This window comes from Coffea eugenioides, chromosome 8 (assembly GCF_003713205.1).
Source record: "Coffea eugenioides isolate CCC68of chromosome 8, Ceug_1.0, whole genome shotgun sequence".
NCBI lineage: Eukaryota > Viridiplantae > Streptophyta > Magnoliopsida > Gentianales > Rubiaceae > Coffea > Coffea eugenioides.
In genome coordinates, this window is record NC_040042.1 from 24,273,625 (window position 1) to 24,298,129 (window position 24,505).

Sequence of the window (24,505 nt, forward strand, 5' to 3'; positions counted from 1 at the left end):
AAATCTCGCAAAGTCTCAGGTCACAAACCAGTTAAAGGTCAAATTCCATTTTAATTAAAAGTATGAGGTAGTTAAAAGTATGAGGTGGTTATGTAGGGGTTTCTAAACAATAAGGAGGTTTTGTGCCTTTCGTAGATACTACAAGGGGGTTTTGTGTATTTTACTCTTTGATAATATAATGGGGTTGGAATAATCCAAGCCAAATGGGGTTGGACATTTCCATGGAATGTATTCTGTATTGGCAATTTTGGCATGAATTGACTTTGGACAGGAACAATGGAAGACCATATTTATAAATGGTGCTTGGGAGAATATAAATTTGAATTTGCCTTTATATTCGTTCCCTTTATGTGTCTTTGTTGACAAATGATGTAGAGGTTCACATGGAAAAAACAATTGCTAAAAAAAATTGGACACTATAATTGGACATATAATTAGACATTAATTATTAAAGTCTTATAAATAATATCCATAAATATCGAAAATAAATACTATTCATTAATCCATGCATATGGTATGATCCTATTTGTGTTCATAGATATCGAGTTGATATTAAGTCTCCAATACCAAGTGACTTAACAAATTACATATGAAAGTGAAAAAGTTTTGAAAAAAAAAAGTTGTGAACTGATCTAATGGATTCCTAGTAAAATTTTTTTTCTACAACGTTTTGACACATAAAAAAATGAAAAAGAAAATAATAATATTTCATGGTCGCTGCATTTCAGACATGCAGCGACCCGATGTGGGTAAGAGGTTCCAACAAAACGCCAAAAATGTGATATTTTTTGAAATGAGCATTATTGGTGGGAATTTGTCAAAAAAAAAAAATTAATTTCTTTTTCTTTTCCCCTTTTAGCTTTTCCTGGGGAGATTGGAATTGGTCTTCGTTCCATCCAATTATATTCATTAAAGGAAGTTGATTTATTTTGTATTTATTTCTTGATATCAAACTACTAATCTGAGAGAAATGGAATGAAGGGATAATCAATTAAGGTCTTAGTATTTTACCCAAAAGCCAAAAAACTCATACTAAAATCTTGAGAAATTTACAATGTTAACTACTGGGACCAATTCTAGTCTATTCTAGAGCTTCTATTTTTGGTGCCGATAATTTATTTTCAAAGTCAAATGTGATAAATTGTGTGTTTTCCAGAGCACATCAGGCAATGTACTCCGCGTTATAATATGAGAAAGATAGACTAGAGATTTTTGATGAGTCATAAAATGGACATAGCAATTCGAATGAGCATCCCTTGAATCCATCAATTGATAGTAGTCTCCAAAATGATACGAAATGACATTTGAGATTAGTAGTCAAAGGAGGAGGGTTAGGAATGGTTGTTGGAAGCAACCATTCCTGAAGGTTCTTCGCCAAGATTTGGCAAAAAAAAAAAAAAAAAACGTTTAAAACGTCTTTCACATTTTACAAAATAACTTTTTTCATCCCTCACTTTTAAAAATGTAATTTTACGTCCCTTACAAATTCACATTGGTCAAATTTGGTTCCTACTTAAGTTTCCGACTAGTTTTTGGCTGGAATTCACCACGTGTCTTGCATGTGATCATATTTTAAGGGTAAAATTGTCAAATCAAGTTTTATATAATTCGATTCATAATTCCTCACATTTCATAAAATAAATTTTTTCGTCCCTTACATTTCACAAAATGAATTTTTTCATCCTTCACATTTTTCAAAATGAATTTTTTCATCTTTTATTGATCATGTGTGTGAATAATTTTTTTTAAATCCATGTATATATCTATTTGATTTCACCTGAACAGTACGAATAGCATGTGAAATCAAATAGAGATATATTACATACTATCCGTACTGCTCAAGTGAAATCAGATAGATATATACATGGATTTAAAAAAATTGTTAGTTTTTCACTTATATTCATTTTCTTTTACTCGAAATTTGAAAATAAAGAAGACAGTTAATTCTAAATATTATCGAATATTTATATCAAATTAAATTTGGATAGAAAAATAAACAAAAGAAAAGTATGACAAAAAGAAATAAGTAATTGGTATTTTCAAATTTTAAGACAATCACAGGACAAGTAATTTAACTTTTGGTCTTAAAAGTATCGAGTAGAAATTTCGTATTTAAACTGAAATTTGTTAGCATTATTATAGAATTCGAGTTAGGACCCATTAATTAGATAACCTTATTATACAATTCAATAAATAAATTATTACCAAAAGAGAAATGTCACAAATATTGAATAGGTTCAAATGGTGAAATCATATAAATATATACATGGGTTTCAAACAAAATTATTAATTTTAAACTCCTATATATATCTATTGAATAGCATGTGTATAACTACGATGAGCATGTTTAGATGAAATTTAATAGAGATAAATTACATGTTATTCGTACTGTTCAGGTAAAATCAAATAGACATATACGTGGGTTTATAGAAAAAAAGCTATAAATACACATGATCGATGAAGGATGGAAAAATTCATTTTTTAAAATATGAGGAACGAAACAATTCATTTTGTAAAATATTAGGGACGAAAAAATTCATTTTGTGAAATATGAGGGATTATGAATCAGATTATGTAAAAATTTGATTTGACAATTTTGCCCTTAAAAAATGATCACATGTAAGTCACGCAGTGGATTCCGGCCAACAACTAGTGAGAAACATAGGTAGGGACCAAATTTGGGACGTAAAATTACACTTTTAAAAGTGATGGACGAAAAAAGTCATCTTGTAAAATGTGAGGGACGTTTTGAACGATTTTTCCAAAAAAAAAAAAAGTTTCAGATTATATCTTGTACATCATTTTTCACACCATGTGTGGGGTCTATGAAATTTTGTTCCATAGTTGCACGTTATTGAAAGTGGATTATACCGTGTGCATACCAAATTACATTTTGTGTATTTTGCACAAACCGGCTCGAACGATTTTCTTGATAATTGTTCGGGCCCGTGTTCGTAGTTTGATATCTACTGCCGCGCTGACCCATCCCTTTATCAAATAATCTCCTTTCACCCTTGCTAACATAGCGCCGTGCTGACTCAACATGGTAGCACTTCATATTTAAAAAAAAAAAAAATTCAAGATGCTGCCGTACTGATTGTGCACGGTAGTGCTCTAAGTTAATTTTTTTTTTGCTTACTGTGTTGATTGTGCACGGTAAGCATATATTTAGAACATGGTCTTGTCATAGTAGGTTTCAAAATACCAATCACAACAAAGCATATAATGAAGTTCATAATGGTATTGTAATAAGTACATTACTCGGAAATTTAATCAGGTACCATGGTTGCTAAGCACCACCATCTCCCTCTTTCTCCTACCACCACCGTTTGCTACCCTCTACCATTCCATTCTCTTCTCTCTTTACTCCCCACTTTTCCTTTCCTTCTCTTCCTCTTTTCCTCTCCCTCCTCCTCTTTTCTCCCCCACTCCTCTCCCCCCCTTTCCCTGCCCAAAAATTAAACAATAATTGAAGAATAGAATACATACACGCTCTGACTTGACAGCATGTTCATCTAGGTCCACTCCATTGCATCTCAACTTCACTACAAAACCACCAAAAATTTTACATCAAATTCAGATTCAATAATTCAATTAAACAAAATCCACAAACAAAAAACAAAAGAAACCATTTTTTGGCTTGTTTAAACATACAAATGAAAAAGGTCATGGTAATTTTGGCAAGCAAGAAAAGGGACTGAGCCCTTTGAAGAATGTTAATCTGGGATAGGACATCATTATCACAAAGGGATAGGAAATCATTAGAAAAGATCCCAACTTCCTCAATGTTGATTGAGGTTCTCTAGACTACCTCCATGACTGATTTTGGTACAATTCTTGTTCCACCACCATCATTTCCACCTTCCATGGTCGATTTCTAAGTAGCAAATTGATTCTTCAAGGACTCTTGTTAGGCTATATGTAATGTGTGTGAAGAGTAGTAACTACTATGTGATAGTGAGTAGATATCAGTTGACAATCCTAACTAGTTGAGGGATTTGTCACACTTTTGTTTTTTTTTTTAATGGATTTAACTTTATTGCAGTAGTTTAAGAATCCAATTAGATTTTAAAATCTTAGTGACTAGGTTTGGGACAGGAAAATGAGGAGAGAGGGGTGAATGGAAGGGGGAAGAGAAGAGAAGAGGGTGGTGGCGGTTGATGAGTGGCTGGGGTGAAGGGGAAAAATAGGGGAAAGAGGAAGGGGGATGATAAATAAGTTTTAAAATTTTACAAGTGTCTCAAAAGTTTTTAAATTTCTAAAACCACCCATGATAGTTACACGAAAAGAATTTAAGCACAAAAAATAAAAGAAAAATTTGAAAAAAAAGAAAAAAATTAAAAAATAATATATCACTTGCAAGCCACATAGTTACATGTGAAATTCCATATTAGTTTAAAGTATAAGAGGGTTATGTGAATATTTCAAAACCATATGGCATCTTGTTAACTTTTGGCGAGACCATAAGTAGATTTTGTATATTTTACCCTCCTAAAAATGTACTTATATGTTCCACATCATAATAGGGGACTTTATTTTAGATTAAACATAGATGAAAAATAAAGCTCCTTAGCAACCAACAATCAACAATCAACATGAGTAGGAGAAAAAATTTACCTTGGAAAATGATCTTGACCTTTTCTATTCCATGGGAAAACAGCAAGAAATTCTACATTAGACAATAAGGCGTTAAATGTGGAGAAAACCCCAAGTGGAAATAAATTTCAACAAATGTAAATTAGTGAATGAATTCTAGCATTGTCGATATTGACATTTTAGAAAATAACATATCAAATAATTACCATAAAATGTAATATGCCAATGTGCAACTATCATGCTCTGAACATGGATGCACATATAATTTTTTGAAATTAATTTATGTCGTATCGAGCTTGATGTTGTAGTTTACCATTGAAATTTTGTTGGCATAAATTTCCTTTAAAAGAATTGATTTGTTTCTTATTTAGATATAAATTTTTTATTCTCGAACAAGTTAATTTTGAAAATTGTTCAAGGATTTCATGTTGAAACTAAGCATGAATGGAAACAAAGTGCCATAATATGTGGCTATTAAATATTCAATGTGTAGAAAAACAAAATTTACTTGCACATAATGTTCTTCACATCTTTTGCCCCTTTGGGAAAAAATGAAGGTAATCTACATAAAACATATTTGATAGTAAATGTGGAGAAAACTCTAAGTCCAAATCTATTTAAGAAAAGAGCAAATTGCTCCAAATATCACTAAAATATCAACTTGTACCATTTTTGGTCACTAAACTAAATTATTAGCCAAAAATATCACTGAATTAACCAAATTGTAACTTTTAGGTCCTTCCGTCTTATTCTACCATCAAGGGAGACGAAATTGACCTCACATCACTTGCAAGCATACATTTTTCAAGGACAAAATTGTCTAAATGCAATTCACAAGCCTACAACCACTTTCCTAGATCAGTTGCCCCTTCAACTCCTTCCCGATCTTTAGCTACTACTGCAACTATTACATCAAGCACTCCATTGACAACTAATAAGAAGATATTTTGGTGAAAGGATTTGTTCTTCAAATCATCCAAGAGCAAAAGGTACAACTTTATACACGATACAATACCAATTAGATCCTATTCTAATGCCTATAAATTAATCTTTGACTTTTACTAGGATGGCAACTAACTAATCAAATTAATATACAAATTATTCTATTTCCTATTCTATTTGATTGTCTTTAATACTCCCCTTGAAGTTGGAGTGTATGTTAATAATGTGAGGACTCGTAAAAATTATTATTTTTGGACTCCTATTTTTGCTTATTTAATTATTTATTTGAATATTTGCTCCGATTATTATTTTCTAACCTTATTAGACTTAAATACATGGAATTATGACTTCATTATAGTTTTAAAGTGACTCGTTTCAAAAATTAATTTTTGGAAGCTCGATTAATGAAAATAGTGAAAACGTGTTTGAAAATTTTAGCCAATTGGGAGTACAATAAGCTCGGAAAATTGGAGACATGTATAATGGTCCTAAAATAGATAATTTTAGGTTTAAGTACTCAAGTGATAGTTAGTGGTACGATCGTTATAAGAATTTCTCGAAGGTTTCACTCTATCGCGCCTAAATTGGAAATACGCGGTTTCACGCGCGCGATTAATTGAGGGACTTTAGACCATTATTTTGGGACAATTAAGAGTGAATAATATTTATATGAATATAAGTGTATTAGAGGTTTAGTGTACTAGTGAAATAAACTCGAAAGGGATCGAGCACAAAAATGCGCGCGTACGCGTACTATTAGAGAGTTGACTTTTGCACAAATATGGGCCACACAAATGAATCTTCCTTAGGAAGCTAAATTTGATCAAAATACTCTCTCTCCTCACCTCTCTTTGGCCGGCCAACTCAAGGGAAAAGAACACCATTGTTCTTCAAATTTTCTTTACAAAACTTCACCAATCTTCATCCAACTCACACCAAATTTCATCCACACTTAGCTCTACACTTAGACCTTATTAAGCTGCAAAAAGGAGCTAACATTCACGGTTTTGCTGGAGCAAAAAGGACCAAAAATCACTGCCTTTGACATCAACTAGAGTATGTGATGATCTAAACCTAGAAACTTGGTTTATAGAAGTTTATTTACACTTATGAGCTTAGTTATTCATGTGGGTGGCTTGTTATTGTTGGAAAATTTTGAAGGTGGGCTCTATGAACTCCCACTCTTGGATTGACGGTTGATGTGATGCTTGATGATGGATTTAATGTTGGTTTAGTGCTCAAATTGGTAGATTAATGGTGCCTAGCTAGTATAAACTTCAAGGATTGCATGGTTAAAAAGTTTCCAATTCTGCCCCTGTTTTGATCGTGCCTCTTTTTGCAAAATTCTGGGTTTTTGATGGCTTGTATATGATGTTTATATGCTGTATAGATGGTGTATAAAGTTTCATCGAAAAATATTGAGGTTTGGTTGGTCAAATGGATTAATCTTGCAAAGCTAGTAAACCTGGAAAATTTTTGCCGTAATGCTCAGACAGCCTTCTTGTTTCATCCATAACTCTGTGCTCCAACATCGAAATCAAGTTCCGTCAGTGGCATTTGAAATTAGACATTCCCAGCTTTCCAACGGTATAAAATACAAACCCTAATTCCACCCGAGTAGTCCGTACCAACCGTTTAAAGATGTCTGTCCTGTTTCTCTGTTTTCCTGGAACGAAGTTCAGAAGCTACAACTTGAGGCTCGAATTTGAACTAGTTGTGTGCTGAATTTCGAAACGATTTCTTCTGTGAAATTATAGTTTTATGAATGTATTTTCTAACGCCATCAATCATGCTTAATTCTGAGTTGAATTGAGTGATTTGTGATCAAAATACGAAACCTGCCCTGTTCTTGAAAATCCTAAATGTTGGGCAAAATTGATGCTAGACTTGGTGTGGACTTGCCAATTGAATTTCTTGGAGTTAAAACACTTACCAAATGTACCATGAATGTTTCTTAGGCTTTTCCTACACAAATGAACCATGTTTGAAGGATTTTCCCTGGTCAAATGTTTGGGATGGAAAACAAAAAGCTCAAGGCAGTTCTGCCTTAGGATTTTTCGAAACTTTGGATGTTTGGTTGACTACCTTTCCGAAGGTATTTTTCCATGAAATTAGGTAGAGCGACAACCCTTATATGGTGGTATTATACTGCTAATTTTGGTGTTATTTCGAGACCGTTTCATGGCTCAAATAAATTTCCAAAGTTCAAGACTTGATTTTGGAAAACCCTTGTTTAACAAGGAAATTTGGGTAATTTTGAGCTACCATATCTTAGTACTCAAAACTCCGTTTCTCGTTCCGCTTGTTTTGTTGTAAACTTGGACTACAACACTACTAGAGTTGCAAATTGCAAAGGCTAGTTCCAATCAAGTGAATTTTACCAAATTTTCAAAATTGGCCAAAAACCAACTTAAATCTGCCTTATGAACCAAAACAGCGACTTTGAGCTCATTTTTAAATATTTTCCATTTGGAATCTTAGAGAAGTGTATTCTAGGAACCTTTAGTTTTGGAAGAGGTTTCCAACGGTACCGATTTTTCCAATTTTGGACTTGTAAAGAATGAGATACGATTTTTCAAATATCTCGTACCAAAACTGAAATTTCTGAATCTTAAGGAAATGGAGATTTTTAAATTCTCCTTATTCCTTTGATGTTACTTGAATGTATTAAACTTGATTTCCAAGAAGAAACCTCAATTGCTTTTGTGCTTTAAAATCCCATCTTTGAACCCCGATTTACGGGTGGTTGGGATTCGTTTTCTTTGGAATTTTCTTAGATTGTGCATTAAGTACAATCTTTATAATAATTGGGGTTTTTGAGTGATAAATCCTTATAAATTGCTCAGGCACACAAGAGGAACTTCAAGAGGATCCCTCGGTGGACGCTTGAACTTCTAGTGCCGTTTCTTCTTGTTTACTTGGTGAGTGTCAAATGTGTGTTACTTGAACTCCTGTGAACCAGATACATGTTTACTTGTTATGGATACTTGAGATTTTAAAATTCGAGACGGGGGTGTACTTTATCGCATCCGTTCTCGCTTGAAATAAGTGACTCGCACTTGAAATACTCGAATGTCTAAATTGCTTGCACATGATACTTGCTTACTTGACTTGAAATAATATGCTATGGCTGCATACATTGTTGGAGTGAATCTCCTCGACACTCGAACATGCTTAGGGGACGTCCACATCTCATTGGCGAACCTTGGACTCGAGCCGGCATGGGCCTGGTTGGACTCCTTGGTAAACCATGGAAAAAATTGAAAAGTTTGATCTAGTAAGAGATCTTGCTTGGCATACTCGAGTAGTATCGCCTTAAACAAATGACAGGCGGGCTCGAAACAGGGGTATGTAAGGTGAAAGGGAACGGGTTAAGTGAAATTCTACGGACCAAACCTACCCGAGTGACGGAGTGTCAACTCGTGGAGGTTATTGATCGCGCAAGTGGAACATAGCTCCTGAGAGCTCCAGTATCCTTGAATTGTTTATGGTTACTTACCTCGTAAATTGTTAATCATTGGATATATTATTGCTCGACTTGTCAATCTGGGATTGTTACTTGAACAATGTACTTGCATGTGTGTTCTTGGCCTCACGAGCGTTTTGCTCACCCTGTAGATTTGTTTTCCTTAACAGGTTTGGGCTTGAATGGGACTCGGAGGAAATTTTCATTTTGAGTATTTTTGTGGACTTTTGTAATAGGGTTCCAATTCTTTTGACTAAACTTTTTGGCTATTGTATATTTTGGGATGTATTTGGAAACCCGTTATATGGATTTGGTAATTGTTAAATATTGTTAAGTTTGAACGCTTCCGCACTAATTGCATTTATATTATCTGGGTGTGATGTTTAGTACCGTTATAAGTTTGAACGTAAATTGCTTGAGTCCTGGTGAGAGTTGGACAGGCGTCCCGCGGATACCCTTTGGTTCGCCTTAGAAAGAAGTGGGGGCGTCACAAATAACACCCAACTTGCTAAGTAATGTCTCAAACTACGGTGTACTCTTCGCCTTGGTGAATAAGTCAGCAATTTGATCATTGGTCCTTACATGTGCTGTTTTAATCAAGCCTTCTTGAATTCTCTCACGAACTAAGTGATAGTCAATTTCGATGTGCTTCGTGCGTTCATGAAAGATCAGATTCAAGGCAATGTGTAAAGCAGCTTGATTGTCATAAAACAACATAATTGGTTGGGGATGTTTGATTCCTAAGTCTTTCAAGACATTCTTCAACCAAGTAACTTCGCAACAAGTAGTGGCCATAAAACGATATTCTGCCTCTGTAGTTGATCAAGTCACCCTAGTTTGCTTATTTGTCTTCCAAGAAATGGGTGATTGTCCAAGAAATATGCAGTACCCTGTTATAGACCTTCTTGTATCTTTGCAACGTGCCCAATCCGCATCATAAAAGGCCTTTAATTGAAGTGTGTCTGTAGAGGGTAATAAAATCCCTTGTCCTGGTATTTGCTTTATGTATCTAAGAACTCTATGTGCTGCTTCAAGATGTGGCACACATGGTTTGTCCATAAACTGACTTAAAACATGAACTGCATAGACCAAATATGGTCTAGTGATGGTCAAATAAATCAACCTTCCTACAAGATGCCCATACATTAAAGGGTCATTCAGAATATCTCTATCAGATTGTGTAAGAGCCAAGTTTTGTTCCGTGGGAAACCTTGTTGGTTTAGCTCCAAGAAATCCAACATCTTCTAATATCTGTAATGCACATTTTCTTTGAGAGAGAGAAATACCTTCTGAAAACCTTGCCACCTCTATTCCCAAGAAATATTTGAGTTGACAAAGGTCCTTGAGTTTGAATTATTTGGATAAAAATTCCTTTGAGTCTTGAATATGTTGCATATCATTGCCTGCTAAGATCATATCATCAACATGTACAAGAATTGATGTGAAACTACCTTTGTGAGATCAGACGAATAATGAATAATCTGCCTTTGATTGCTGAAAACCAGCAATCTTAAGAGCTGAAGATAATTTCAGAAACCAATGTCAAGAAACTTGTTTTCGATCATAGAGTGACTTGCTAAGTTTGCATACTCGAGTCTCCCCCTTTCATCCGAATCCCCGTGGTAGGGACATATATATATCTTCATCAAGATCGCCATGCAAAAAGGCATTGTTGACATCAAGTTGGTGGAGATGTCATCCTTGAATTGCAGCAACACTAAGTAGGACACGCACAGTAACTAGCTTAGCAACTGGGGCAAAAGCCTCTCGATAATCAAGTCCTTCAATCTGATTGTATTCTTTGGCAACCAAGCGAGCCTTGTAATGCTCTATGGTTCCATTAGATTTGAGCTTCACTTTGTACACTCATTTACATCCTATTGGTTTCTTGTCAGGTGGGAGAGGCATAAGTGTCAATGTATTTTTTGCTTGGAGGGCATCGATTTCATTGCGCATGGCTATGTGCCATAGAGGATCTTTCAGAGCTTGTAAAAAACTAGTTGGTTCTTTTGCAATGGTTAAAGAAGTGGTGAAAAATTTATGAGAGGCGATTATTGGTCATATGAAAAGACTTGAGAAAGATTGTATGGCATACCTGAAGTTGTGACCATGCTAGAGGTTGATGAGGGGTCAGGCCGAGACGAGAGGACTGCTTCTACATGATAATTCTGAAGAAAGGAAAGACGTTTGATTGGTCTTGTGGAGTGGCGATGTATAGGGGCAGGTGTGAAAATAGTTAGAATAATATGATGAGAATTGTTGACAACATTCTTAGGGTCGTCATGATCTGGTGGAGCAGGTTTAGGTGTTTCGATGGAGTTTTGTAATATGATAGGATCATCATAGAAAATGAATTTATCATGAGTGGATGTAACAGATTTCTCAATGGTAGCGGAAGTATTTTTGAAGGGGAATTCTTGTTCAAAGAAGGTAACATCATGAAACACAAAAACTTTGTGGAACTCAAGATCATATACTCGGTAATCTTTTTTTTTCATAAGGATAACCAAGAAAAATACACCGGGTTGCACATTTATCAAACTTAGGTCCTTTGGGCATGAGTGGAGGCGAAATATAAACATCCAAATACTCTTAAATGTGAGTAATTGGGTGTTGAATGAAAAAACCGTTCATAAGGTGTTTTTCCTTGCAAAATGGGCGTAGGTATGCATTTATAAGGTATGCAGAAGTTAGAATGGCATCTCTCCAGAAGGTTTTAGGAAGATGGGTTTGAAAAAGCAAAACTCATGCCATAGTTACCAAATGTCTATGTTTACGTTCAACCGTCCCATTTTTTTGTGGAGTATTAACACAACTAGTGTGATGGATGATTCCTTTGGACATATAATAGTCTTTGAGTGTGAACTCATGGCCATTGTCATTACGCACAACCTTAGCCTTGCAAGAAAATTGAGTTTCAACCATATTAATGAAATTGATTAGGTAGGTTTGAGTTTTAGATTTATAACGCATCAAATAAACCCAAGTGCACCTAGTAAAGTCATCAATGATGGTGAGAAAATATCGAGCTCCATAAACTGATGTAACATGGTATCCACCCCAAATGTCAACATGCAATTTCTCAAAAGGTGTTTGACTAGAAACTTTACTCAAAAGAAAAGGCAATCTGGTTTATTTTGCTAAGGGGCAAACTGAACAGTCATGTGTACAGCAAAAGTTATTATCCAAACTAGGAAATAAAATAGACACTTTATTTGAAGGGTGTCCAAGGCGTTGATGCCAAATAATGGAGAAAGAGGGAATGACCAAATTACACGAGGATGTCTGTACTTCATCAAGATAGTAGAGTCCCCTGTGTCCAGTTCCCGTCCCAATCATCTTCCCTGAGCGTAGGTCATGTATCACACAAAAATGAGTAAGAAATATGATGGTACAAAAGAAGTAGCGGGCAAGCCGTGTTATGGAGATGAGGTTTAATTGAAAATTTGGGACACATGAAACATCATCAAGAACCAAATTAGATGCGAAGACAACTCGACCAACATGTGTAAGATCAGTAATAGATCCATCTGGCAGTTTTACTATCTTATTTCTAATAATTTTTTGAAGTGGTAAACAATTCAGGGTTGCAAATGATATTATCAGTTGCTCATGATATTATCAGTTGCTCCACTATCAAGGATCCATGTGGTTTTCTTGCCTTGAGATGAAAAACAAAGAACTTTACCTGAAAGTTCATCATGAACTGAAGAATTACCAACTTGATTTGCCATGGAAGACTATTATTCTTAAACATTAGTAGGATTTGTTGGCACTGTTCTTGAGTAAAAAGCAATGAGTTGGGTATGTTAGTTTTTTCAACTGGTGTGAAGTATCAAATTGATTACCTTGCTTTGCTATAGTCATTCAGAATGATTGATCCTTCTCAAGTTTTTGACAAAGATCAATTGTGTGGCCCTTCTATCCGCAATAAGAGCACTTCAAATGTGCCTGACAGTTGTCTGTGCTATGTCCATCTTTTTCACACTTGTGATTGTTGTCCTTCTTGTTTGGATCCTTGATTGCAAATGCTGCTGTCTCAGGCTGAACTGTATTCTTTCCTGAAGACACATCTCATTGTCGTTCATGTCTAAGCACAAGGGAATAAACCTTACTGACCTTTGGAAAGGGATTCATTGTCAATATTTGTACCCATATTATTTCAAAGGATTCAGTCAATCCCATGAGAAACTTGATGGTTTTCTGTGTTTCTCAATAGGATAGCTCTTCCTTCATAGTTCCATATTGGCAAGCTGCAATAGGAAAAAGGACGTCTTTTTCATCCCATAATCCTTTGAGTCTGGTAAAATAGGAACTAATAGACATGGTTCCTTGAATACAATCATGTATCTCGTTTTCAATGTGAAGAACTTGGATATTGTTTACTTGAGAGAAACGTTTATAGAGTTCATCCCAAATTGCCTTTGCTCCTTCACAATAGAAAACACTTGCTGCAATTTCCTTGGAAAGTGAACCTAATATCCAGGTCTTGATGAGATTGTTGCAACGAATCCACTGCTGCAATTTGTCTTCTGCATCTTCGTTTGGTCGTAAAATCGATTCATCAACAAAGCCATATTTGTTTTTGACCATCAAGGCCACAGTCATGGAGTGATTCCATACGTTGTAGTTTTCTTCAGTGAGAACTTGTGATACAAGAACCAATCCAGGTTGATCTGAATGGTGAAGATACAAAGGATGATTGGGATTGTCAAACTTGGATGCCATGCTCAATTGAGTTGGCTTGTTTGTGTCCCCCATGATTAATATTGGAATGAGCAAAAGTTTTCAGATTCCTAGATTCGGTGCTCTAGTACCATAATAAGAAGATATTTTGGTGAAAGGATTTGTTCTTCAAATCATCCAAGACCAAAAGATACAACTTTATACACGATACAATGCCAATTATATCCTATTCTAATGCCTATAAATTAGCCTTTGAGTTTTACTAAGATGGCAACTAACTAATCAAATTAATATACAAATATTCTATTTCCTATTCTATTTGATTGTCTTTAACAACAATCCCCATTCAATCATCAACTACCAATTCTCGAGTTCTTGGAGCTTTAGGCCATGACACAACCACCAGCTGGACCACTCTACTGATATGTAATCCTACAGGTTACATCGCTCTGGGTTGTCTCATTTGGTTTGTAGGTTCTTGAATGATTCCATTTGGAGCTCATACAGTGAGACTGAATAAGGAATCACTAACTTACAAAGAGCAAGTTTTCTTCTGCCTCTTGACTTTTTTGATTGAAGGTCTTGCTGGAATTTTAATTCTTTCATCATTTTCTGTGTATATTCCGCTCGTTTCCGTTATGTTGGTTTAAATTGAGCCTCAAAGGGAAGTGGCTCTTTGATGTTGTTCAAGGATTTCTGTGGAAAGTTTTTTAGGCCTTAGAATTTCTTAGGTTTGTTTGATACTCAAACTTCAAGATCCAAACAAGATAGGATTTGGAAATTGGAATTCGGTTTTTGAATAAAAATAGGAATAGTTATTCATTGATTTAGGATTTTGGTATATGGAGAAATGATAAAAAGTGATAATGATAATGTTGGAGGAAGTAAAAATGATAGATACTAGATGTCCTCTGATCATCTAGTCCTTTTTCTAAAAATTATACATATTTTGGGACTAAAACATAAGTTTGTTAAAGTCCCCAGTTTTACGATGTATCTAATTTGACCCTGAAAAGATATTTATTTCTATTTACATAGCCCCCCATAAATTTTGTGGACATTTTTGCCCCTATGTGCAAGCTCGTACCTATGATGTGATATTGATTCCATCTCCCTTAATAGCAAAATTAAACAGAATGACCTAGAAGTTACAATTTAATTAATTTAGTGACGTATTTGGCTAACAAATTAATTTAGTGACCAAAAGTAGTACAAGTGATTAGTTTAGTGATATACAACATCATTTGCTCTTAAGAAAATGCCATTTAAAAAAATCACGAAAGTAACATGCCAATGTGTGACGCACATGCTACAATACATGAATATGATTTTAACTAAAGCAAATCGCGAAAAATGTCACTAAACTATTCACTAGTGTTTGTTCAGGTCATTAAACTATTTTATTAACAAAAAATGTCACTGAACTAATCAAATTGCATGTTTTGTAGCTTTGCATGTAATTTCATCATGAAGACAAACGGAATGGACGTCACGTGATCTATAGGCGTAGGGTTTATAATTATATAACCATACTCCCACATGATAATCTATATATATACATATATATATTTATGAAAGTAGCTATTTTAATTAGAATGTTTCTCACTCCTAGGTGGCATGCCTAATTAAAGACAATTAACAGGTTATGGGTCATTTGGATTTTACCCATATTGAATATTATATTATATGTTTAAAAATTATCCCAAATTTTAAAATAAATTTAAAAAATAACTAATCTTATCTTAATGATATCTGCTTTCTATCAAATTATTATATAGAACTATAGTAAAGTCTTTTTCAAATTACAATTATTAAAATCTTATATATTTCATAAATTATTTCCTTTCATCACTATGTTGTTGTTTAGTATTTAAATTGTTCATTATCTCTTCCCTTAATTTTGAATTAACTTAGTGTAAAAAAAGAGAATTAATTGTTACATCAACAGAATTACCAATGTTGTTAGAAACTAAATATTTATCGATAAAAAAGTGGATTGTTGGATCTTTTCTACTTAATTAAATGTGAATATATAGTTCTAAGTTTTTGGTCATCATAAAAATTTAAATTATTGATAGGTCATAATTTGTTGCTAAATTTATAATTATTTTTCCCTCGATTTTAACCAAATATTGTTTTAATTATCGGATTCTATTTATATTTGGTGCTTTATGTTAACTGTAGGGTATTGGAGTAAAAAGTGCTAAAAATGGGTGATTTTCTTGGAGTTGATTGTCAAGCACACGTTTTCCAATTCAAGATGGAGTCTACGTGGAGTATTGGTTAAAGATTAGGAAGCTGCCACTTTTTATTAGATGTCTTATCAGGGAACAATTAGCATTATCTTGGAAGGTTTCGTTTTTTATTTAGATGTTCATTATTGGTAGTAGATATCTAGTAGAAAACAAAAAGAATAAAAAAAGAAAACGGGCATTCGGTATGATTCATACTTGGAGGAGAACCGTGACTCCTGGGGGAGGACAGCCCCTCGGCCTCCCAATTCGGTTAGCTCTTCATTGATTTTAGAGGAAGACAATTGTAAGCTTCCAACGGATTTTCTTGTGGGCATGGCTTGTTCTCCATCAATGGAGAACTAATTTCGTATTTCTAATCAAGGAACACCAAGGATTTGGTTTAGCTATTACTGTAAGATCTAATTGATTTTATTTATCTCCTCTATTCTTTGATATTTGTACGTTTTCTGCTTTATAGAGTACGATTATTGTATGTGATTGAATAGATGCGCAATATTTAATTATACACGTAATCTATTTGCTAATTGGAAAAATTGAATCCGTAATTGTTTAACTATTCTAATCCTGGTGGCAACTGGCATATTTGGATTTGTGTCGAGAAAACGTACAATCTAATTTAAATAAGCCCTCGTAGCGTGTTTATTGATTAGAACAGGGTTTCTTTAGTTTCTAATGTAATTGGTGAATTAAATCCTATGGTCGTACTTAGGGTTATTCCTAAATTAAGAAAATAGTCAATGGTCGTACCTCAATTATCGAAACAGTAAGGAGAAACTGACTGTCAGATCGTATCGGTAGTTAAAATCCTGTTTATTAATGAATGAATTATAACTGCATCAATGATCAGTTACTTGAACCATCTCTGAAGTGTAACCATGGCTAGTGTTTTCCCCATTAATTGTCTTTCCCAATCTCTTTTTCATGTTTTATTACCTTTGTGATATTTTACTAGTCGTTAAATCTTGAAAATTCCCCCCACTCCACTTTAATTTGAAGAAGAGCAAATTTTTCCCAGTCCCTATGGAATCGACCTTACTTACCGCTATATGCAAATCTATATTTTTGTTGAGTAGGTTTTTATTATTGCACAAACTCGACACCTATCAATTTTTGGCACCGTTGTCGGGGACTAGTACCTGATTAATTTATTTCTTTTTGAGTTCATCTTGTTTGCATTTTTTTTATTTTCTCTTATTTTTCTTTTATATAGTTTATGACTACTAACATTCCATATTTTGGTGATAGATTGGATTTTATTCCTAGAAAGGGTTATGAGATTCATGTTTTTCCTATTGATCAATTGGCTATTGCAAATTGATTTTGCCTCAGATCATTCAACTAACATATGCCCCGCATTTCAAGATAACCTAAGCGCTCCAATCGATACTTTTGGAGATTTTTCATCTCGATTTCAAACGTGGTATGACTCTCATTCAAACGGGTATGATAAAGGATAGTGGGATAACTCAAATTTTAATTATGCGACCGGGCCAATGGATTTTCAACAACAAGAGTCTCAAGAACCATCATCCATGTCAAGTATGTCTCTTGAAAAAATAATGAAATTACTAACCGCTAATACATATCGATTTGAACAGGAGACACAAATGTGAAGTGGAGAGACGAAGGATGAAATGCGTCAAGAACCATTATTTACATGAGATATGTCTCTTGAGGAAGTGGTATATTATTCTCAACAGCACACACAAAGGACGATTAAAAGGATGGAAGATAGAGAGCGTGAATTGGCATCTACACTGAGCAAATTGATTTCTCCAATTTATGAAGAATTGCCCTCATAGATCATCATCGACCTTAAGGAAGATGAGAATGTAATTGTCCTGACAAGTGACATGGAACTGCAAGAGTTTCAAGAAAACGAATCTAAAGATGCAGTTGAAAAGGAAGTTGAAGTGTAAGAAATGAGAGCCCAACATCAAATTGTTCAAGTGAATGAATCCAGTAAACAATCTCCAACTGCGGTGACATCTCCTCCATTCCTTAATCAATATTCTCCTAACTCTTGTTCTTTAATTCCTGTTTGTGAGATTGACTTTATTATACCAGAAGATTTTGAATTTCATGACAGGAATAAATTAAGAATTGCGATGACCAAATATCTTGAACCAACAAGAACGCATGATGGAGAAATGAGTGAAGAATTGAGATTCTTGTTTACTTGTTTGGTGCCATCTACTAGTCCATGGAAGACCGTACCTCGTGTGCTCAATGATTACTCTATTTATGAGGGATATCAAGACTACATAGAAGATGAAGCACTGAAACGAGTCACACGGTTTTATCCTCTGTGAATAAACATTACAATGTCTAATCAAAGACATTAAAGAAAGACGCTTATTGGGAGGTAGCACAATCCATTTTTTTAGTTGTTTGATAATTTTTTTATTATTTATCATTTATTATGTGTTTCAATAGGTTTCTCTTAAACTTTTCATATTTGGTGGCTTAATTTTTTGTTGTTGATGATTAGCAGACTTCTTACTATTATGATGTGCCCACGCCTTAAATAAGGCAATTTTCGTCTGCGGGCAGAAGACTCTTCAATAGTTAGACGTGCCCACGCTAGGTGATCATGCCTAAGGCATGTGTGAGGATCTAAAATTTTCATACTTTTCATTTTGGCTCACTTGCTTGTATATATAGTGAATGATAACGGACAGTTGTATCTTATTGCTTCTTTCAATTGATTGCCTAAAGTTTTGTAGCACGAGATATTTATGGCAAGAAAGAGATTTTAATACAAGAGATTTCAAACCCTAGTTTTGACCAAGAAAAAAAGGTTTTGTTCATTTTTGCTCACTTTTAGATGTTTGCAAGCTGTGTTGCGACCCGATAGTTAGTTACATATTTTCTTTGAATTCATTTACTTGCCTTGAATTCTTAGTTATTTTATTAGTTGAATCATGACTTTGACCTATTTTCTTATTTTACTTGGTGCATGTTTCATGTGATACATGTTAAGTCTCATAGTGCATAATATTAGTGTGACCGATTAGTGAGGTGTGTATCACAAATTCGGAGGATTAGAGGGAGTTTTGTGTAAAAAAGAATATTGCGCTATAAGGAGTTAAGAGATAATTAGAGATGAGATTGATATTTTAGTGAATGGAAAACAACTAGATAAGGATTTGCCATTTGTCAAGAAGCCACCAAGTTTGACCAAGACTAAAGCTTGATCTTTATCCTAAGTAAGCTTCTATTTGACCACAAAAATAACCTCCTTCACCACGCTTCTTGGAGTGGATAAAATTTTGAGAGGGAAATGAGAGAAAAATACTCCATTTTCAGTCTTGATCTCTTACTTGAATCATGGAAGAAAAATGAAGATCAACCCTAATTCACTCCAATCAACCTTGAGATAAGATTGAGGGGAAGCTTTTGGAGAAGTTTTGGAGGAAGAAACCCTTGAGTACTTCTTGCTTGGCTATCCATCTAAGTTTTAGAGGTAAAGAGGAGAACTTTGTTAGAAATCCTCCCTTATCTTTGAGTTTCTTTGATATATAATGTTATAGAAGCTAAAGGAAGGATTTGTACGGTGAATTTCATGATTTTCAGGTTGTGTTGTGATTTTTTAGCCTTGTTTTATGGGATTTAAGAGGTAAACATGATAGCCACCTTATCTTTCCCACTTGTCTTTATATCTATTTGATGGATGATACTTTATAAGGTAAAAGGCATGGCTTTTATGATAGCTATCATGGTATTGTTATGTTTGGTGAAATTTCCAGCCTTGATGTAGTTACTTGAAGCTCTATATATACATGGAGTTGTGATGGTTCAATGCTATGTATATGCTTGATTTAGTGAATTGGTGGTCTGGTATGTATATACTTGATTTGAGGCTGTTTTGTGGTGAGAATGAAGCCTTGAAAATGGCTGAAAATTAGGCAAAATAAGGGGAAGTGCTGCTGAAAATTTTTCCCGCAGGAGACTATGAGTAGTTTTGGAAAATATGTTATATCTTGGTGTAGAAAAATTTGAATTGAATTCCGTATGTTGCATTTGAAACTAGACTCGTAGCTCTTTTAACCGTATAAAATTCATTGTTTGGTTCACTTTCGATAAATACCAGAAAATTTTCAAAGTGGGTTGAAAATCCAAAACTGTCCTATTTTTGTACTGAGTTGAGGCTGAGATTTAACTAATTTATGGGTCGAATTTTATGAAGGTGTCCTCTAGAGAACTGTAGTCTTCTATCTATATTTTCTAACGGTATAAGATTTATAATTTTTGGACTTAGAAAACTCAAGTTATGACTTTTCAAAGAGCGTTACAAAAACTGAAATTTTTCTTACAAAATGTCAAAAAAGTTGGAAGGGTCTTGAATACATTTTCTGGTTTTTAAACCTAACTTTCTCGATTACTTACACTCCATTTCATACTTGGATCATTGATTTATTATGTTTATATGCTATAGATAAGTCTAAATTAGTTGATTTTGTAGCCTAGTCTAATAACCCCTTTTTCCTTATGAGTTGTGGAGTTGATTTGGGCTGTTTTGCCATAAATCTTAACTTGAAAAATTGGAGGAAAAAATTGAAGAAAGAACAAGGAAATTGCTGTCCATTTTATTTCTTGAAGGATAAGAGAGTGAAAGTGAACATGAATGTGTGATTTGTAATCGATTCGGACTTCACTTGCTTAGGAATGTTTGAATTAACCTTGGAGGTGATATGCAAGCTGAATTTTGCCAAAATTATATATATTTTGCAAGCCAAAAGTAATGACCGTTTTAAAACATCATTTTTAGTCGAGCATGTCACGTTTTAAACTTAAAAGTTCCGATTGTTTTCTGTCCAAAACAAAAGCAAGCGTGCATGTATTTTACTTAGTGTTACTAAGCTCATGAAGTCTATTTATATAATTTCTATTCACATGATCTCCTTGTGATATTCACAAGTGAGGGTTGGATATTTGAAAACTCTATTTGATTGTCGCAGATTTGAATCTGGCCAAGGAGTTAGGCCTGAAATTGGTTTTGCTAAACATTAATCCTTCCTTGCGTGTGTGTGCTTTAAATGACTATGTGAAATGTTGTGAATGTTGTTGGAATATTAAATGCTTTCCAATGATTGCTAAATGAATTTTCGATGGACGAGTGTGTATTTTATCGCACTCGCTCCAAGCAAAAGTGAATTTTCAATGATTGAATGCTACTTGTGCATGAATGTAAGCCTTTTGGCTGAAATGAGCCCTTGCCCTTCGTTACTAGTCAACTCGAGTCAGAAACGGATTTGGTCGGACGGTTGGTGAACCTGGGACAATGTTTGGTATACTCGAATATTACCAATGAAATCTGGTGGAGAACTGGCCAGTGAATTCAATGCAATGAAATCAATGAATGAATCATGAACACTGAAGGAGTTTTCACTTGCAAATATTTTCTAATGTTGGAGGGATAAGGAAAATGGTTGGCGAATGAATGAATAAATGGCTCTAAGTGAGCACGTATCCTTTCAATAAATGAATGATTGATTCTTGAATGACTGCTTATTACTGTTCCAAGTGTGCAAAGTGCTAAATATACATGTTTCCGTGTATGCCTGCTTGATTACTTATTTTGGGAATCTCACTGAACTTTTAGCTCATTCCATTAGTTTGTTTTCCTTATAGGGGTGGAGCCCGGAGCAAGTAGGCGTGAACTAGTGTATATAATCTCTTGTACTTGTACTTTTGTAGATGAGATGTATTTGAAATCTTTAGAATGTAATCCTATGTTTTACGTTTGAATTGTAAATTAAGTTTGAATTGTTGGTTGGAAATGAAACTTTTTTATGTTAATTTCGAGGCTTGAAAGGCTATTTCAAGAACGTTAATGAGTGAGTTCTGACGAAAGTTAGGCAGGTGGTCCGCCAAACCCTTGGGTACGCCCTAGAGGGAGATGGGGTTGTCACAGGTGGTATCAGAGCCGCCTCGCGTGGTGTCTACGCGGGATGAGCTTGAGCCAAATGACGATATGGTCCCGATTATGTGAATGAGTGTAAAGGACTAAGTGCTCTTCTTGTGCGTAAGTTATGAATCATGAATGTTATAGGCGTAAAACCTTTATCATGATATTTGGGGAAGATAGACATGCATGTCAGGTAGGAATCTTAAATATGGATGATTTACACTTGGGAATGGCTAACTTGAGTTGTGAATTATCCTATTTTTAGATTCTTGTACCTGAGTATACAAGAGTTGAGGGCATTTGGATGAAAGTTGACATCATGACTACCTTTGAGGTAAATGTGAATGACAAAGGTCAAGGCATGGAAGATCTTAATATGTGACCTAGGAATTGAACCTATTGAGAATAATGGATCGATAAGTGCTCTAATGTACTAATCCAGTAACTAGTTGGTTAGGGTTTCTATGATTGATGGTTACATTGTCATGCATGTTGGAGAAACTAGCACTGCTAACCTGTTTTCTTCTAATTTGGTTTTTGATTGACTACCCTTGCCTATACTTCCTTGATACCTGCCCCTTGATGCAAAAGAAGGGATTTGGTTTCGATTCCAATCTTGCCCAGATTGAGAGTTTTGGATTAGGTATAGAAGTTTTGGATAAAAAGGTTTGGATTCTAATCTTGTATAAATTCTTTTAGTGAATGTAGGATGACCGCTCCGATTGAGGATGGAAAGGATACTATAGAGGTAAGTAGCTAGAGTATCTTTTGGGTATTGCATTGACAATGACCATGAGTGAATTGGAGGTTGCAAACTTGAGTTTTTGCGAGCAAAGATTAGAATTTCGAAAACGAAATTCTTTTAAGGGGGAGAGAGTGTGAGGATCCAAAATTTTCATACCTTTCATTTTGGCTTACTTGCTTGTATATAGTGAATGATAATGGATAGTTGTACCTTACTGCTTCTTTTAATTGATTGCCTAAAGTTTTGTGGCATGAAATATTTATGGCAGAAAGAGATTTTAATACAAGAGATTTCAAACCCAATTTTTGACCAAGAAAAAAGGTTTTGTTCATTTTTGCTCACATTTAGATGTTTGCAAGCTGTGTTGTGACCCGATAGTTAATTACATATTTTCTTTGAATTCATTTACTTGCCTTGAATTCTTAGTTATTTTATTAGTTGAATCATGATTTTGACCTATTTTTTTATTTTACTTGGTGCATGTTTCATGTGATACATGTTAAGTCTCATAGTGCATAATATTAGTGTGACCGATTAGTGAGGTGTGTATCACAAATTCGGAGGATTAGAGGGAGTTTTGTGTAAAAAGGAATATTGCGCTATAAGGAGTTAAGAGATAATTAGAGATAAGATAGATATTTTAGTGAATGGAAAACAACTAGATAAGGATTTGCCATTTGTCAAGAAGCCACCAAGTTTGACCAAGACTAAAGCTTGATCTTTATCCTAAGTAAGCTTCTATTTGACCACAAAAATAACCTCCTTCACCATGCTTCTTGGAGTGGACGAAATTTGAGAAGGAAATGAGAGAAAAATACTCCATTTTCAGCCTTGATCTCTTGCTTGAATCATGGAAGAAAAATCAATTTCAACCCTAATCAACTCCAATCAATCTTGAGATAAGATTGAGAGGAAGCTTTTGGAGAAGTTTTGGAGGAAGAAACCCTTGAGTACTTCTTGCTTGGCTGTCCATCTAAGTTTGGAGGTAAAGAGGAGAACTTTGTTAAAAATCCTCCCTTATCTTTGAGTTTCTTTAATATATGATATTATAGAAACTAAGGAAGGATTTGTACGGTGAATTTCATGATTTTCAGGTTGTGTTGTGATTTTTCAGCCTTGTTTTATGGGATTTAAGAGGTAAACTTGATAGTCACCTTATCTTTCCCACTTGTCTATATATCTATTTGATGGATGATACTTTATAAGGTAAAAGACATGACATAGCTATCATGGTATTGTTAGGTTTGGTGAAATTTCCAGCCTTGATGTAGTTACTTGAAACTCTATATATACATGGAGTTGTGATGGTTCAATGCTATGTATATGCTTGATTAGTGAATTGGTGGCCTGGTATGTATATGCTTGATTTGAGGCTATTTTGTGGTGAGAATGAAACCTTGAAAATGGCTGGAAATTAGGCAAACTAAAGGGAAGTGCTGCTGAAAATTTTTCCCGCAGGAAACTTTGAGTAGTTTTGAAAAATCTATTATATTTTGGTATAGAAAAATTCGAATTGAATTCCATATGTTGCATTTGAAACTAGACTCATAACTCTTTTAACCGTATAAAATTCATGATTTGGTTCACTTTCGATAAATACCAGAAAAATTTCAAAGTGGGTTGAAAATCCAAAACTGTCCTGTTTTTGCATTGAGTTGAGGCTGAGATTTGACTAATTTATGGGTTGAATTTTATGAAGATGTCTTCTAGAGAGTTGTAGTCTTTTGACTCTATTTTCTAACGGGGTATAAGATTTATGATTTTTTGACTTACAAAATTCAAGTTATGACTTTTCAAAGAGTGTTACAAAAACTGGAATTTTTCTTACGAAATGACAAAACACTTGGAAGGGTCTTGGAAACATTTTTTGGTTTTTAAACCTAACTTTCTCGATTACTTGAACT

The 24,505-nt window shown here is 34.4% G+C and overlaps 1 protein-coding gene across 1 annotated transcript; it reads right to left on the reverse strand.

Annotated features, from left to right (window-relative positions):
- Positions 1 to 13,216: 13,216 nt before the first annotated feature.
- On the reverse strand, positions 13,217 to 13,765 carry LOC113780438. The gene has a single exon (XM_027326240.1). It carries the CDS (start codon positions 13,763 to 13,765, stop codon positions 13,217 to 13,219), a length of 549 nt encoding a protein of 182 aa, XP_027182041.1.
- Between the last annotated feature and the right edge of the window lie 10,740 nt (positions 13,766 to 24,505).

Coding starts and splice junctions, on each gene's coding strand:
- LOC113780438 (XM_027326240.1), bottom strand. CDS start 13,765: ATGGGGGACACAAACAAGCCAACTCAATTGAGCATGGCATCCAAGTTT.